Source organism: Cyprinodon variegatus, unplaced genomic scaffold (genome assembly GCF_000732505.1).
Source record: "Cyprinodon variegatus isolate N-32 unplaced genomic scaffold, C_variegatus-1.0 Scaffold247, whole genome shotgun sequence".
In the NCBI taxonomy this organism is placed as follows: Eukaryota; Metazoa; Chordata; class Actinopteri; order Cyprinodontiformes; family Cyprinodontidae; genus Cyprinodon; species Cyprinodon variegatus.
The window spans coordinates 939,348-957,046 of NW_015150700.1; the positions used below are offsets into that span (position 1 = coordinate 939,348).

General features: G+C 41.0%; 1 protein-coding gene across 1 annotated transcript in view; it reads left to right on the top strand.

Annotated features, from left to right (window-relative positions):
- LOC107089315 (sodium channel protein type 4 subunit alpha B-like) overlaps window positions 1-17,499 on the top strand; it is a 58,434-nt gene extending 40,935 nt beyond the window's left edge. The window contains exons 13-31 of the mRNA XM_015382038.1: window positions 389-627; window positions 2,552-2,623; window positions 2,703-2,804; window positions 2,899-3,255; window positions 3,342-3,540; window positions 3,642-3,901; window positions 4,052-4,148; window positions 7,305-7,459; window positions 9,863-10,036; window positions 11,171-11,293; window positions 11,390-11,674; window positions 11,780-11,833; window positions 12,041-12,178; window positions 12,259-12,363; window positions 12,466-12,736; window positions 12,862-13,483; window positions 13,560-13,704; window positions 15,831-15,908; window positions 16,009-17,499. Coding sequence (XP_015237524.1) covers window positions 389-627; window positions 2,552-2,623; window positions 2,703-2,804; window positions 2,899-3,255; window positions 3,342-3,540; window positions 3,642-3,901; window positions 4,052-4,148; window positions 7,305-7,459; window positions 9,863-10,036; window positions 11,171-11,293; window positions 11,390-11,674; window positions 11,780-11,833; window positions 12,041-12,178; window positions 12,259-12,363; window positions 12,466-12,736; window positions 12,862-13,483; window positions 13,560-13,704; window positions 15,831-15,908; window positions 16,009-16,398 — 3,866 coding nt within the window. The 3' untranslated portion in view covers window positions 16,399-17,499. The remainder of the gene's footprint in view (window positions 1-388; window positions 628-2,551; window positions 2,624-2,702; window positions 2,805-2,898; window positions 3,256-3,341; window positions 3,541-3,641; window positions 3,902-4,051; window positions 4,149-7,304; window positions 7,460-9,862; window positions 10,037-11,170; window positions 11,294-11,389; window positions 11,675-11,779; window positions 11,834-12,040; window positions 12,179-12,258; window positions 12,364-12,465; window positions 12,737-12,861; window positions 13,484-13,559; window positions 13,705-15,830; window positions 15,909-16,008) is intronic.
- The last annotated feature ends 200 nt before the right edge of the window (window positions 17,500-17,699 follow it).

A 17,699-nucleotide genomic window follows, 5' to 3' on the forward strand; every position in this document is an offset into this window, starting at 1 on the left:
TATGTAATAATTTCATATTTAAAGTACTTTCAGAAGTTTGAATTCTGAATATGACCGACTTTCCTTTAAAAAGGAGATGTTTCTCCCTATTCTCTCCTTATGATTGGTCAAGATCAGTGTCAATAATTGGATTCTGCCATCTATTCTCTGTGATAGCATTGTATAATTACAAGCGTTCCAAATCCAACTTGATTCGATTTGATTTAATTTTAATATTTCTGAATTCTTTATATAGAAATAACTGAAGTAAACAGATAAACCAAATATATTTATGCTTAATAATTGCAAAAATGATGGAAACCACAGAGATTTGAATGGCAGTGAAGCTCTGGGAAAAAAATAAGGTTTCAAAGAAAATGTCCCCTCACTCAGAAGCTTTGTGTTTCAGACTTTGAGGATGACCAGAGGCCGTGTCCTCCATGCTGGTATGTGTTTGCTGATATCTTCCTGAAGTGGAACTGTTGTGGCTGTTGGAGATGGCTGAAAAAACTTCTCTATACTATTGTCATGGATCCATTTGTGGACCTCGCCATCACCATCTGCATTGTACTCAACACCGTCTTCATGGCTATGGAGCATTATCCAATGACTGACGAGTTTGAGGATCTTCTCAAGATTGGAAATCTGGTCAGTAAGGGAGAAACTAAGTAAGAGTCGAAGTTGTGAGGCGTTTTTGTTGCCTGGAAGTCACATGGCATTGGATTTATTATGGTGACGTAATATTCAGGTAGTTATTTAGTAGCCTGGCCAGCCAAACTTACCTAAGCTTTACAACACTGCGTTTCATCCTGAAAAGGAGTAGGTAGGGTCGGATTTCAAAGGCGGGGCAAACAGAGTCAGCAGAAACCCGTTGGAATCAATTGATGATGTAAAAGAGTGATCTTGCAGCCAGTGCAAGGTGCTGCACTTGGGTTAGAAGTGAATAATTGCAAACATAGGGTTAGATTAGGATAAAAAAACATTTATCTTACATTGTGTCCTTGCAGGGAACAATATGAGGATGCAAAAAACCCTGCATACAGTAGTAGCCATTCAAAATTTTTCTTAATGCGTCCTTGGCTGGTCCCCTTTTTTCAACTCCTTTTTTAAACATCGTTCTTTGTACTAAAATGTTATTTCTGTCATGATTTGTTGACATTAAGATCTCAAGAGAAGCACCTTTCCCTGATCAGACCTTGTAATTCAGTGAAAGGATGGAGTAAGAGTAAAATAAATATGCACGCCCAGGAAATGAGGGGGTCACTCCAGTTGTTGGAAGTCTGCTGCCATTCTGCTGGTGTTTGACTGGGAAGGGCAATTTTTATTAGCCTCGTGAGACCATCCTGATCTCGCGAGCTTTCAAGATTTCACTCGCAGATCAGTCTGGAGACTCTCCTTTGAAGAAAATTTGGAGCCGTTCACCAAACGAACGTCCAATCAGCGTTGGCTTTGAGGCGGGTTGAGGTGTGACGCAACGAGAAGCGCAGCCGTTCAGTCTAAAGAACATGGCGGCTTCAGCCGATGAAACTAGCGTTAGCGTGGCTATCGAGCAAGTTTTATCGGAATTACAGAGTATTTCTTCACTGAAAGAAGAGCAAAACACTGCTCTGGAGGCTTTTCTCAGAGGAAAAGATGTTTTTGCTCTTCTCCCGACTGGTTTCGGCAAGAGTAGCCTGGCTGTTAGTACGTCATATGCTTCGTTGATCTGATTGGTTCATTTGGCCCGTCTGTCACCAACATAGGCCAAACAGCTAACCAGTATTTTCGCCCCTTCCCAAAATTATTTCAACGGAAGGTTTCCAGATGGATATGCGGAGCAAATCCATCTGGCGGAGTCAGGTTACATTTTTATATGGCTGCTACTGTATGGAAATGGGAAAGGGAGAGAGGGAAGGGGCAGGAAGGAAATGAAGGGAGAAGATGGGAAATGGGAGGAGCCAGTGAAGGTGGTGAGCTTGAGAACACATATATCTGTAGCTATGGAAGGTATGCTTGAGAGATGGGGGGGAAAAAAGTGTCTGCGTTGACCAAAAGCATAAAGAGACTCTCATCACATGTGTTTGCCTTCTGGCTAAAACTAAAACAAAAAGCAAGGTTAGTAGGGTATCTTGCGCAAACTTGTTATACAAGTCACTAAACATGGAAAGGGTGGCTGTGATGCTCAGCAGTGTGAGTGAGCCTTCTCAGCTTGGTCTCACATTTAAAACATTCAGTATGAAATCTCATTACTGGGGAGAACTACTGTCCAGCCAAGCAGTCAAATCATAAGTAGCTTTAAGAAATTTGCTTTGCCAGTACCTAGTCTTTGCAAAGTCCGCCTCATGTCTGTACAGATTTTGGGCACATGTCAAGTATGGGGATGTCTTTAGAGGAACAGTTTGGGGTGTTGGATTAATATATCCAGTGATTGAAGGTGAAGTCAATGATGGGGGCAATATAAGGCAGCAAGTTACGGTGTTTAGGATGGAACGTTCTAGAAAAAGGAATAGGGTAGCATATCACTGTAACAGTGTAGATTAACAGGCTCACATAAAGGCAGAGGAATTATCTGTTGTCTGGTATCCGACTCTAGGTCTTTACAGGCATCTTTACAGCTGAGATGGTCCTCAAACTTCTGGCGATGGATCCGTATTATTACTTCCAGGTGAGGATCATATCACAGGAAAAATGACACGGTTTGAATTGTGGTCCCTTGGTTACAGGTCTGGTTTTCTTGGCCACAGGTCGGCTGGAACATCTTTGACAGCATCATTGTCACGATGAGTCTGGTGGAGCTGGGACTGGCTGATGTTCAGGGTCTGTCTGTGCTGCGGTCCTTCAGATTGGTCCGTTCATGACCTTCTCACGATTAAACATTCAACTCAGTCTTTATACCTCTGTTCTCATCTGTCTATGTTCATCTCACCATGTCATGTCTAGATGAGGGTCTTTAAGCTGGCCAAGTCATGGCCAACTCTTAACATGTTGATCAAGATCATTGGAGACTCTGTGGGAGCGCTGGGAAACCTGACACTGGTTCTCGCAATCATCGTCTTCATCTTCGCTGTCGTTGGGATGCAGCTCTTTGGGAAGAACTACAAAGATTGCGTCTGTCGTATTTCAGAGGACTGTGAGCTTCCTCGCTGGCACATGAACGACTTCTTTCATTCGTTCCTCATCATCTTCAGGGTTCTGTGCGGTGAATGGATTGAGACAATGTGGGAATGTATGGAGGTTGCAGGCCAGTCTATGTGTCTAATAGTCTTCATGATGGTGCTGGTGATTGGAAACCTGGTGGTAAGTCTCTGTGGAAGAACTTTTAATAATTCCAGTCTGGTTTACACATTAAACACTTTAAGGTAAGAAAATGTTCCTCGTTTCAGGTCCTAAATCTCTTCCTGGCCTTGTTGCTGAGCTCATTCAGTGGAGGAAGCCTTTCAGCTTCGGATGATGAAGGAGAAAACAATCTCCAGATTGCCATTAACCGGATTAGCCGAGGTATAGCCTGGATCAAGGCCTGGGTTCTGAAGCATATCTGGACTCTGGTTGGAAAGAAGAAAAACGTGAACTTAGACCCAACTGGTAGGAATATACATTTTTAATGGATACATAATAGAGTAAGGTTTGCTTTCTGGCTTTAAAGCTGTTAATATTGCTTTGTTTTTGTTATTAAAACTTTTTAGCTATAACCCCTGAGGAAAGCGACAAATCAAAGGAGGTTTTTGATCTGACAATCATGACTTCAGAACAGCTGATGTTACAAGTTCAACCCTCCAGGGATGACGCGTCCAACCTAAGCAGCTACCATTATCACATAGCATCCCTGAAGGTCCCCATTGCCGAGGCTGAGTCGGACTTTGAGATGCATGAAAATGAAGATGATGATGAGGACGACGATGAAGATTATGATGAAGATGATGATATGGAAGAACAGCTCCTACAAGTAAAGTCTTGTGTTTCTGGTTTTGTTACAGAACTATACTTGGTTGCATTTATATTTTCAGTAGAAAAATAACCAAGTAGACCTTAAAGTGTATTCAGGAAGAGTATTTTAATAAAAAAGATGTGGACGCTAAGATCTTTCTTTGCTCAGGATGAAGAGACTTCGGTCTGCAGCACTGTACAGAGAGCTCCTGAAGTCATAAAGGTAGAGGAGGAAGAGGAAACTCCTGAAGACTGCTGCACAGAAAGTAGGCGCACTGACTGTAAGATAAATTTATTGAATGTGATTATTTAGTTTTCACCTGAAGGTTAGTAAGGTTCAAGAACTCTAATAACTGTATCATCAAGTTGTCTGCATTTAGGATTTGAAGTCAGAAACCTGCCAAAAAGTGCACAACTATAACAAAAACTGATACAAGCTGTTTTATTAAAAACATTTAGGTAGCAGGTAAAAAAACAATGCTCTATGCGCATCTTGAACACTTTATGTGTGCATATTGAATACCATGAGACACCCATTATGTCAAACTTATGAGATCATGATCCTTCTCTGCACTCTGGGCTTTCTTTTTATGTGCCTGTGCGTCATATCAACTTCTGACACTTTTAGGGTGGAAACAACCTGAAAAACTAAAAACTACAGTAAACTAAACCTCTCCATAGCTGTTTTGAGTTTCTCATTATTATATATATTTTTATCATGCATCTGCCTTTCCCCACTGCTGTTTAATAATAAAAATAATTTAAGTTTATTGATCTCATATTGGAGAAATTTATCTCTGCATTTAAAGGGTAACACCCGTTTTTTTACATTGGCCCCTTGATTTTACGTTATTACAACATATTCTACTCACCCATATGAGTTTTGTGTCATTTGGAGCTGTTCTGAAGATATTCGGTTTTGTTATATCCAAGTAACGTCTTCCTATGGGCAAACTAAACTGTTCATAATTAATTCTTTAAGGTACGCCAGCTTTCATAACATGTAGGCGAATCACTGTCCCCCAGACATCCGCGGTTATATATTTTATATTTATATTTTTTTAAAACAAAGCTGAGTGTGTATGACGTCATCCGTGCGCCGGACTGGAGTTGTGACAGGCAGCCCAGGCCACAGGCGGCTACGCTCTACCCCTTCTATTCATTCGGCTAGCTAATCTGAATCGTTCAATTCCATTACAAGAGCGAGATCATCTGTGGTAGTAGCACTAGACATCTTCCAGGCATGTGAGTAAAACTAGCAGCAGTTCAGCGGACAGTAAGAATGAACAGTAGCTGACGTGCACGGATGACGTCATACACAATCAGCTTTGTTCTTAAAAGATATAAATATAAAATATATAACCGCGGATGTCTGGGGGACAGTGATTCTCCTACATGTTATGAATGCTGGTGTACTATAAATGATCAATTATGAACAGTTTAGTTTGTGCCTTCAACTTGTTGCCCATAGGAAGACGTTTCTTGGATTACAAAACCGAATATCTTCAGAACGGCTCCAAATGACACAAAACTCATATGGGTGAGTGGAACATGATGTAATAACGTAAAATCAAAGGCCCAATGTAGAAACGGTTTTCCCCTTTAAGCCATCCACTTGGGGAGTGGTGGGCTTCTATTGTGCGTCCCCCCAGGGACCAGTGTGGGGTTAAGGGTAGTGTTGCACTGATCCCAATACTGAACTAAAATGGTGGTATCGGTATCGTCGAGTACCAACAAATAGGGCACCGATTCCATTTTGAGACCCAAAGGTTTATTCAATTATTGTCATCCATTCCAGGTAGGCAATAAAAAGTTCTACTGGATTCACTTTGTATCAGTCTTTTTCCTGCACTCACAAAGGTAGGCAGCAGCTTTACAAAGCCATGATGGCAATTACTTCACATCCAAGTAGTATGCAGTTCTCCATATATACACACACACATACATTTCAAAAATATGGTATTGGTATCGGTATCGGCCAATACTGCACAGCCAGGTATCTGGGCCAAAAAATGTCATCGGCACAAAACCAGTTAAGGGTCTTGCTCATGAACCCAGAGTGGAGGCTGTGGGGATTGAACCAGGTACTTGCAAACTTCTCAGAGCACAAGCACACTGCACTAGCCCACTAGGAGAACACTCCCCAACACTGCTTGGATCTACGACCACCTCTATAGATGACAGAATAATCAAGTGAAAACAAGGACTCAACGACAGGTATCAAGCAGCAGTAATCTTAATCCTCGAGGCTCCAGGCTGGCAATTCTTTCTGGAAGCAACAGAGGCACTAAAGAACCTCTTCAAATCGTCAGTGCAGGCTTTCACGTTGGTGTTGTGGATCCTGTGATAAACAACAAAGTGAAGAAAGCCTCTAAACTCAATGACTCAAGTCTCTGCTGTCATTTTCCTATGTTCTCAAATAATGGTGGTTTCAGATAAAGTTTGACCTTCCTTGTGCTTCTCTGTATGACAAGGGTGATCGAGTCTGGATTAAACACTGAGAGACAGAGCCAAGTGTATCAGCTAGGACTGTTGACAGCAGTATCTCAGTTGGTGGCTCCCTTCAGCTTAACATGTGTCGCAGCTTAAAATGTCAGGCTAGATACACACTACATTTCTAACATATTAGCTAATGCATCCAAATATTTGAACCATGCTCCTGAAATTTCACAAATACTTAGTTCAAACGAGAAAGGGGAAAAACACCAGACCAGATCTACACCAACAGGGTCTGAGCGTGTCCTTTTCCCTCCTCTAGGACACTCGGATAACATCTCCCTGTTCCCGACACCAGTTTACAAGCCTCTCAATTACAAGTCTCATCCACAGTATACACTATAGCAGGGATGTCAAACTAGTTCCAGAAAGGGCCGTGTTGCAGCAGGTTTTCTTACCAACCAAGCAACAGTACACCAGACTCCTTTCATCTCATCAAGTCATCATGTTAGGACTGGACTCACTTGATGAGTCTGGTGTGCTATTGCTTGGTTGGAAAGAAAACCTGCAGCCACACGGCCCTTTCTGGAACCAGTTTGACATCCCTGCACTATAGCATCGCTGGACTGATAAAGACACATTATCTTTGTTTTTCTGTTTTGGGGACAGTTGGAATTATCCCAGGCACTAGTGACATGCACTTTATTGTGAAGGGACCCCGGCACCAACCACACACACAACACTAAAGACTAATGTGTGAAAGACATTACACAACATTCAGCTCTAAGCCTGGACAAAAAGTGAAAAGAAACTCCCCCCAACATACTGTTACGCATAAGGAGGAAAGGCACAGTCTAGAACTTCCTTATTTGTACAAAGTAAAATGATCAATGTCTGTCTCAAATCTTATATCCTCTACACATCATCTGATCCCATAAACTCATCTACTGTATGTTTGAACTTATTTGTTTGTGTTTTTGTTTTAGAGTGTTATGCTCGCTGTCCATTCCTGGATATAGACACGTCCGAAAACAGAGGAAAGTCTTGGTTTAATTTAAGGAAAACCTGCTTCAACATTGTAGAACACAACTACTTTGAGACGTTCATCATCTTCATGATTCTGCTGAGCAGTGGTGCTCTGGTAAACTCAAATGTTTAATATCACAGATATATGCATTTTAGCACTAACTGACCATAATGTCCTGTTGTTGATCTATTCAATACCTTAGTTTTTTACTTTGAGACTTGTTCTGTTCAGTTGTCAGTTGGTTCAATGGGACTGAGATGGTGAAACTAATCTAATGGTTGGTTTGGCTAGCTGTGGACGCCAAACATGCTGAAAGTGTGACTACTAACATGGCTGCTAAGTATGCACAGGTGAGATGAGTTGATAATCAATAAATCTCCTTCTAAATGGAGAGAATGACATGAATATTAGAAAAGCCTTGTAGAAGTTTGTACCAATTTGAGTACCATCTTACCCTTTAAATGAGTTCAACACAAAAATATTCTTGCTTTAAGCCTTTTTTAAAGCCAGCATAAAAGAATCTGACTTTCAAAAGTCAAATACCTTATCAAATCTACTTGCAGATAGATTATACAGTTAATGTGCAAAATGCCAGACAGATGACCCAAAATGTAGCCATACACAAGTGAAAAATTATTAAAAGATTTGTTTAAAGAAACTGCTCTCCTTTTGAGCAGGAAACTGCTCATAGGAGAGTCAGGAACCTCTAAGAAGGAGAGATCGGGTTAGTGGTTGGATTGATTCTTGATTTTAACAGTTCAACCAAAAAAGCAACTAACCTTTTCCGAATCCTTGAAGAGGGGAAGGAAAAGGTTGTAGGGTCCTCTGTTGATCTCAGAGCAGCTATTATGTCACTGCAGGCTTGAATCAAGAGCAAGTTAAGTCATGTTCGAATTAGAAAGGTAAACAGAGTAATGCAGGCACCTGCTCTGAAGCAGGTTCTCTGCTTTTGGTTTTCCATGGAAGCAACAGAGCTTGTTGATCTGGATACAGAAAAAGGGTCAGAGCCGATGGAACAGGAAACGGGAAAAGTGGGAAAACTGAATTTTGGAATAGAATCAGGGTTAGTCCTTGGAGGCAGAATCAGGTTAAGAGATCATCGGAATAGGCGAGTGGCAGTGGTCAAAGGGCAGAAACATTGTTGATGTTCAGAAGTCAGAAAAAAACGCCATGAGGTCAGGTGAGAGCAAGACATAGGTGAGGAAGTCCTGAAGCAGAAACAGGTGATCAGGTGACAGGGAGGGAACACTGGACATTTAATTACACTGGGATTTCAATAATCTGGCCCTATCAATTAGTTTGGTGTTTGCTTAAAAAGGCTGAAACACAGGTGTGAGGAATTTGCACTGATGAGAGTGAGCAAGAGCGTCACAAGTAGATGAGCATTCAGAGCGACAGGCAGAGAGAAATTTGATCAACAATTAATTGACATGCCAGAATCATGACATAATTGGCCCATCTCAAACTATCCCTCAAGAAACCTGCTGACCGTTGAGTGTAAGTGGCACACAACTGAACCAGACCGTGCACGACAAAACCAAACCACGCTAAATCTAGTACTAGTTGAACAGTAAGTCTTGACAGGGTTCAGTTGTAGCTCGTTTTCTGATAACAAAGAGCGCATGAGCAGACGGCGTCATCTCTTTACAGTCAGCTTCCAGTAGTTTGTGGCAATGCATATAAGTTGCTTGCCAACCGGCATAAAATAGAGGAAGGAAAACCGTAAACAACAATCGAAAACTCCTCAACACTACATTTTATAAAATGACTTCAAAAGAGCGTGGTGCAACCTGGAATGATGCCGAAACTGATGCAAAAAACTAAATATCACAATTATAACTAAACATAACATCACGAATGTTACAGTTGCCGCCATTTTTATTTGCTTGATTCCCTCCTTCAATCCCAGAGAGCAGTAGTACATTAGATCGTCACAAGGAGGCGAGGAACAGTGCTAGTGTTATTTTTAAACGGTTGTAAGGAACCAAGCTCGGTACAGTTACTTGATCCAAGCTCCGTCCGAGCTCGACACAGATCGGTTTTAGAGGGTAGTGTAAATGGCATAGTGACATTTTCTATTTGGTAATGAGCTTAGAGTCATTGAGTTAAAAGCTATCATTGCCGTCACTCTAACATTCAGAGCCTGCAGATTTATTGTACAAGAGAACTCTTGCTTGGTCAGCCTAAAATACTAATATAGCTTCTAGTCAAAAAGAAAATTTTTATAAAATTGAGTCTGTTTTATACCTAAATCAGTCTTTCAATGTATTTTAGCTTTGGCAACGTCTATAGGTCCAGAAATGTGTCTTAGGTCATCTTCCCATGATTTAAGCTTGTTTGGACTCATCAATGCGGGTTTGGTACCCATTCTGGTATATAACGTCATCATCACCTGTGACAGAAAATTAATGTAGCATATGGGATTTATTCACTAACAACCTACTTAAACAGTTTTTATGTTTTATATTTTAGCCAGTGAACACTTGTCAAATTGTTTATCATAAATATTCTTAACAGGCATTTGAGGACATCTACATTGAGCAGCGCCGCACCATCAAGATCATTCTGGAATACGCAGATCAGGTTTTTACTTACGTGTTTGTGGTGGAGATGATCCTTAAATGGGTTGCCTATGGATTCAAGACCTACTTCACCAATGCCTGGTGCTGGCTTGACTTCCTCATTGTTGATGTAAGAACTTGATCAATTCTTCTCTTCGGGGCACTTCTTTAAGGCTGTTACATTCTCCACAAGACATTCACGCTTGTTCTCAAAGAGGCAAATACAAGAAAAATGTTTGTTTTGCATCCAACAATTACTACTCCATAGAAGCTCAGCTGCCAAAGTCCAACCCTCTATAACATACGATACAGAAAATAGATTGAGAGCAGAGGGAAAGCTGAGCACAGAGCACGCGTAGAGCTGGAAGTAAAGGAGCAGACACAAATAAGAGCTCACAGTGTGCTCTGATGCACTTGTTCTAACCGCCAGAGTTCAACTCTGCAACTACACTGTTAAGGCTGGTTTATACCCAGAAACCAGGTCATCTGTGTGTGTGTTGCAGTGAACGCTAATGTGCCCCCGCTCCTTCCGCAGACACTTTGGTGTACCTTTCCAAAATTGTAGGTGACCACAGACAGTGCCACAAACAGGAGGCCTCTGATTGGTCAAATCTACATCCACCCTACACTATGCGTATTTCCTGTTTGGTACCTTACCGGCTCGTTTTGTTTTTATGACCACTATTGTGGAAAAAGACTCATAAAGTTGGACCAGCTAGAAGAGCGAGGTGTGTCAGGACGCTGGGGCCCTTTTTCCACCTGGATCCTCGCTCTTTTTAGCCCTTTTATTCCTCCGTTGTCACACAAACTTGCCCCCACTTCCTTACTCTCTCTGCTGTATATTGACCCACAGTAAGTTCATGATTTTTCCTCTTGCATTGTGGCGTTGAACAACATAGCACAGACCATGCTGCGATATTGTGCATAAATCAAAAATATGTGCAACAAGCTCACTGCAACACACTGCTGTAGGACTATAACCAGCCCTTAAGGGTTAACAGATAAATACGGCACCTCTGCTTTTCCACCCCTAAATGCTGCTATCTAAATCACGTCTAATCACAGCACAGTAGTTGGCCAAAAAAGTATTTAGCCTTACAAAAACATTTCTGCCCAGACATTGTGTCAAGAACAAGAAGCAAGACCTGTAGAACAATGCTAAGAGGAACATAAACAGGAACATAAGAAAATGCCTTGGTTCTTGTGGAGGATGTAGGAGCCTTTTATATAAAAGTTTAGCTCATCTGTAGAAATTGTCTTTCAGGTGTCTCTAGTGTCACTGACAGCAAACATTCTGGGATACTCTGAGCTAGGAGCTATCAAGTCCCTGAGGACTCTGAGAGCACTGAGGCCCCTCAGGGCTCTGTCTCGCTTTGAGGGCATGAGAGTAAGACAGACTGCTCAAATTGTAAAAGATGGACCAACAACTTTCCATTTTTAGTTGGTTTAATGTTTCACTTACTGCTGCTTCTCTGCCATGCAGGTGGTGGTTAATGCATTGGTTGGTGCCATCCCCTCAATATTCAACGTACTGCTGGTCTGTTTGATCTTCTGGCTGATCTTTAGCATAATGGGCGTGAACCTGTTTGCAGGGAAGTTTTCTTACTGTTTCAACCAAACATCAGAGGAACTTTTCTCCCCTGAAGAAGTCAATAATAAGACAGAGTGTCTTGCTCTGATTCAGCAAAACTTTACAGAGGTCCGCTGGAAGAACACCAAGATCAACTTTGACAACGTAGGGATGGGCTACCTATCGCTTCTCCAAGTGGTTAGTCAGAAGTCCTACACAGGAAGGAATTCATACTGGTTCACTTACCAGATCAGACTCACAGGACTTTATTATTGACAGAATTTATGTTTTTGTATCTTTCAGGCAACTTTTAAAGGTTGGATGGCCATCATGTATGCAGCAGTGGATTCTAGACAGGTGAGAACCTCTTGTACTCATACTGTTTCTGGGGATAGTACCTTTATTGCAAGTAGAACTTGAGATTTAAATGATATGGTATGGATGCTATAACCAGATGTTTTACTAGGGATGGTACTGATGATGAAATTGGTGAAAATCTCCCTGCTATATTGTTATCCCTTCTGAGGTCTAACTCTTTTGTCCCTGGTTATCTGGTTGGATTAGGTGGACTCCCAGCCAAAATATGAGGACAACCTGTACATGTATGTGTACTTTGTGTGCTTCATCATCTTTGGCTCCTTCTTCACCCTTAACCTCTTCATTGGAGTCATCATTGACAATTTCAACCAACAAAAAGCAAAGATAAGTCTTAGCTCAATGTCCCCATGAATGGTACCTGTCTCTCTATTTCAACTATTTAACATTTATGTTTTGGTGTTTACCTTGGAGGAACAGATATATTTATGACAGAAGAACAGAAAAAATACTACAATGCCATGAAGAAACTGGGCTCCAAGAAGCCTCAGAAACCTATTCCTCGACCCACAGTGCGTCCTCTGACCTTCTGTAGAGCTTCAGGAGAACAAATCTATACATAATGGGGTTTAAGTAGAACTGGTTTTAACAACAACATTTCTGTGTCTTTTTAGAACAAGTTTCAGGGTCTGATCTTTGACTTTGTGACCAAACAGTTTTTCGATATCCTTATCATGGTCTTGATCTGCCTCAACATGGTGACGATGATGGTGGAAACAGATGAGCAGAGTCCTGAGAAGGAAGACATCCTGTACTGGGTCAATCTCATCTTCATCATCATCTTCAGCACAGAGTGCTGCCTTAAGATGATTGCTCTGCGGAAGCACTACTTTAATGTCGGCTGGAACATATTCGATTTTGTAGTGGTTATATTGTCTGTTGCAGGTGAGGAAGAATCAGATTTTCTGTTTTTTAACAGACTTGATGGCAGCATAAAGTATGTTCCTTAATTCTAGGGGGAAAAAACTATGTTCTGTCCTTCTTTCCTGCATCCTTTCTATCTCTCTTAGGTCTCCTTCTTGCGGATATCATTGAGAAGTACTTTGTTTCTCCCACTCTCTTCCGTGTGATCCGATTGGCTCGCATTGGCCGAATCCTTCGTCTCATTCGTGGAGCTAAGGGAATTCGAACCCTGTTGTTTGCTTTGATGATGTCACTTCCTGCCCTTTTCAACATTGGCCTCCTCCTCTTCCTTATTATGTTCATCTTCTCCATCTTTGGGATGTCTAATTTTGCCTATGTGAAGAAGGAGGGCATGATTGATGATATTTTTAATTTTGAGAGCTTTGGAAACAGTATGATTTGTCTGTTTATGATCACTACATCAGCTGGATGGGACGGTCTGCTAGACCCCATCATGAACACACCTCCAGACTGTGATCCGGACTTTGAAAACCCAGGTTCATCTGTCAAAGGAAACTGCGGCAGCCCAGGAGTGGGCATGGTTTTCTTCACCTCATATATCATCATGTCCTTTCTGGTGGTAGTCAATATGTACATCGCCATTATCCTGGAGAACTTTAATGTTGCTACAGAGGAAAGCTCAGACCCACTATCTGAAGATGATTTTGATATGTTCTATGAAACCTGGGAGAAGTTTGACCCTCGAGCTTCACAATTCATTCACTACAGGTAAGTCCCAACACATGAATTACCTCATCAGAACCAAGGCCGGGTTTAACTGATAAATATCTGATGTGTTTCACAGTGAGCTGTCAGACTTCTGCGATACTTTGCAGGATCCTATGAGAATTCCCAAACCCAACACCATCAAACTGATACAAATGGATTTGCCTTTGGTTCCCGGAGACAAGATCCACTGCATGGACATCCTGCTAGCACTGACCGGAGAGGTAACATCACACATATCATAATTTCTCTTTAATACAGATGTAGTTGTTAGCTATCTGCAGGTTTCAAAACACCTCTAGATGCATTTTAGTTATTTTTCTCTGGAGAGAAACCCAGAAATGTTTTACTCTTCATATTATTTTTCAATAATGTGTACCTCTAAGCTTTCTTCGGTCTGGTAAATTCCACTAGTGTCACTCCAAAGTGTCTCCATTATCAGAAAATAAAGATATTTCCTTTATAAAACATTGAACTTTCTAGGCTGCTGCTAAGAATCCCAAAGCTACAGCTCCCTCTAAATATTTTCCAAAATACTGAGGTCTGGAGACGCATCTAATAGCCCTATTTACACTACCCTCTGAAAACCGATCCGTGCCGAGTTTGGACCAAGCTTGGTTCAGTTAACCGTGCTAAGCTTGGTTCCTTGCAATAGTTTACACGGTACGGTTCCTCACCTCCTAGTGGTGATCTATGGTACTACTGCTCTCTAGAGGTAAACAACCAAATCAACATGGTGGTACCTGTAATATTCAGGAAGTTTTGTTATAATTGTGATATATCGTTGTTTGCGGAGAGTAAGGCAAAGAGGGCAGCCTTTGATGAATTTACTTGACAGAGTCGGCTTTTGGGAAGTGGATACGACAAACAATAGTCTAATCAGGGATTACAGATGCAGGAAACAACAACGGATGTTGCGGTTCATCACACTGCTAAGCAGAGTCATCACTGGAAATAATTTGGCATGGTAGGGAAGGTTATATTTTTTAAGAACATCTGAAGTTTCATGATTACGGAGACTGACTGTAAGGAGATGACACTCTTTGTTATCTGAGAACCAAACTAGAACTGAACTGCGCCGAGCCCTACTGTTGAGCTAATACAAGTTTAGCGGGGTTCAGTTAGCACAGTTTCAAAAGGTAAGTGTAAATGGGGCTAATGACTTTATGCTGAAATGATCTTCTATGGACTTCTTTGTTACCCAAGTGGTTTGCTTTGGGTTGTTGTCATTCCATAATATTAATGATGGTCCACACAGCAAAATTCTGAAATTTTTAGGTGATCTTCAAAACATTAGAGTCCCCCCACACATGATGATATAACACTAATGTAAGCTGAGAAAAGAAGGGTATCATAAGATTTCATGGTAGATAAACATGTCCATTGGCCTTTCAATACATAGTGATTCTTATGGCTAAAGATTGACACCAACAAATAACATCCCTACCACATGCTCAATTAAGGAAAGGGGCGTTCATGGAAACACTTTGATTTCTTTCAGTTGATTTAGAATAACACAAAAATTTTGATTTTAGTGCCATCTGACACCATCTCTTTTTCTCCCCATACTTTCTGCTAATCAATCAGATGGTCGGGGCAAAGCTTAGGACTGACCCAGACATTTGAATCTATCTCAGGGGCTGCAGGCAGTAAGTCCATCCATTGTAGCAGTAAACTGTGGGTACCAGTTGTCTTTATATTATATCAATCTCCTAAAACTGAAATTAAAAGTTGGGTAAGAGGGGACGAAAAGCCTTCTATATCATGCTATCAACATTTATAGGATGTGTTTGTCTAGATTAATCATTGAAAATCTTTTGAAATGCAACTAAAACTACGACAACATGTCTAGGTTCGGTGAAGGTTTTTGAGGACCCAAATGCAAGGACAGAGGTTGAGAACCAAAAAATCCAGTAACATCAGGATGAACACACATGGGGAGCAAGGAGATGACGGAGCAACAAAACAATAACAACAAGGAACCAGCAAACAGTGAATGAATATGAGGTGTATAAATGGGAGACTGAACAAAAACTAATCAGCAGATTGGGAGCAGGTGTGGACAGAGGCATCTAGAAGGGAGTTAGGGAAAAGGACTGACACAAGAGGGCAGCAGAGGGCAAACAATACCCTAGAACTCGATTGCAATAAAAAAATAACTAGAATGGCACAAAATGGAAATGAAACCAATAAACTAGAAAACACAGAAAGACATTATTATAACTGAAAATATATATATAAAAAAGAACATTTAAACAGAACCATAAAGTGCAGAGTCATGACATATCAATTGTTCAAATTTAGGAAGACTCTCATTGCCCCTCTGTATATATTTTCTGGTTATTTTTAGGTTTTGGGGGAGTCTGACGCAATGGACGGTCTGAAAGCAACCATAGAGGAGAAGTTCATGGCCAACAACCCCTCAAAGGTTTTACCCTAATCTCACTTCTGCAATAGTCTATTCAAGTTATTTTAATGTGGAATAAAACATAATTGTGTGAAATGATTATTAACCTTTCTGTTTTCAGAAATTGTATGAGCCAATTTGTACAACGTTGCGGAAGAAACAGGAGGAGTTGGCAGCGGCAGTGATCCAGAGGGCCTACAGGAGGCGCCTTCTTCGGCGAGTGCTTAAACTGGCATCCTACAAGTACAGAGAGCGGACAGAAGGACTGCGAGGCGATCCTTCCCCACCAGAGACAGGAGGATTTCTCTGTGAGCGAATGGACCAGCTGTATGGAAAAAGTGAGACACTTTCAGCTGCTTCAGATGAGGACCAGGGCATCCAGGTAGAGCCAGAAAGGGACGTTATCCTCCACTCTGCACCTCTACACAGCGACAGCAACTTTCTACGGGATGAGAGCCTGACCGAGTCGATGATGCAACCTGTCAAAGAAGTAGCAGACTTCCTCAGTTAGCTTCAGCTAAAGATGGAGGTTTCCATCACAGAGATGTGTGCAGACCCTAACCCAATCCTTTCTTCTCCTGAACCCAGATAACGGTTCTCTCTGTTCAAAGCTTTGTTGAGACTTTCAGTTTGACAGAAGAACCACAAGGAAATCACTCTGGGTTCTTATTAATGCAAACAAGGAGAAATTTAATGATGTTCCCAAGCAGCTCTTTACATTACAGCTCACCATCTCAGATCAAAGATATCTTCACTTGTCCTCCCTTGTTTTTTCTTCTCTTCTGATTGGTGGATGTCGATGCAACTCAGCAATGAAAGATGCTCATTTTTAAAAAAGGTACTGAGACTGAAATGGTAAACACCCAATCAGAGAAGGGCTGGATAAGGGAAGAAAATCAATCTGTGTGCCACTAATTGGCAGATGGTAGGAGAGCAGAAAATCAGATGGTTGGAGCATCCTCCTAATGTCACGCAGCCGCTCAGATCCATCAGTTAGAGCACTTTCACCATGTGACTTATATATGCAGAATCAAACTAACAAGTAAAATTAGTTAATTTGCAGCAAATCCAAAGTTTTTCTTCAGCAAAGGATTTTATTTCTGCATGTTTATCTTGTTAAGGTTTAATGTTAGGAGCTAAAATATCTCTGGCAGCTTCTGGTTGAAGGTGGCTTCTCCTTCTACCAGCAGATCCTTGCCCTTCATATCAGAGGAAAACTGCTCCCTCACTACTGCGGTCACACCTGACTGATGACAAACTTTCTTTTTTCAAGGTTGATTATGACTAACTGTGATGTCATCATAGGTTTCTAAGTTAGCCCTTTTAGCTTAATGGAAAAACAAAGATGGCTTCTCACTGACAATCAAGTGTTTTCAGAGATTCATTATTAAAACCTTAATCTTAATCTGCTTTCTTTCTTTCTTTCTTTCTTTCTATCTTTCTTTCTTTCTTTCTTTCTTTCTTTCTTTCTTTCTTTCTTTCTTTCTTTCTTTCTTTCTTTCTTCCTTCATTTCTTTCTTTCTTTCTTGTTTCGGGTTTTTTATTTTTTAAGAAATATAAATCATTGTTGAAACAAAAATGCACTTGAAAAAAAATAGTGCTATTGCCAATTACCAAGTATTTATTGCTAAAAGAAAATAATGTTCCTTTATGTGATCATTGTTTTGTGTTATGTTTTTTGATATTTTACCTGCAATAACACCTAAATGATTAAAAGTTCTGGCCTTTATTTCTGGAGTTTTTGTTTCAATGCCTTCCTGTTGGGGAGTTGTGACCTAATGTTTGAAACGGAGCACTTGCAGTCCGAGCAAG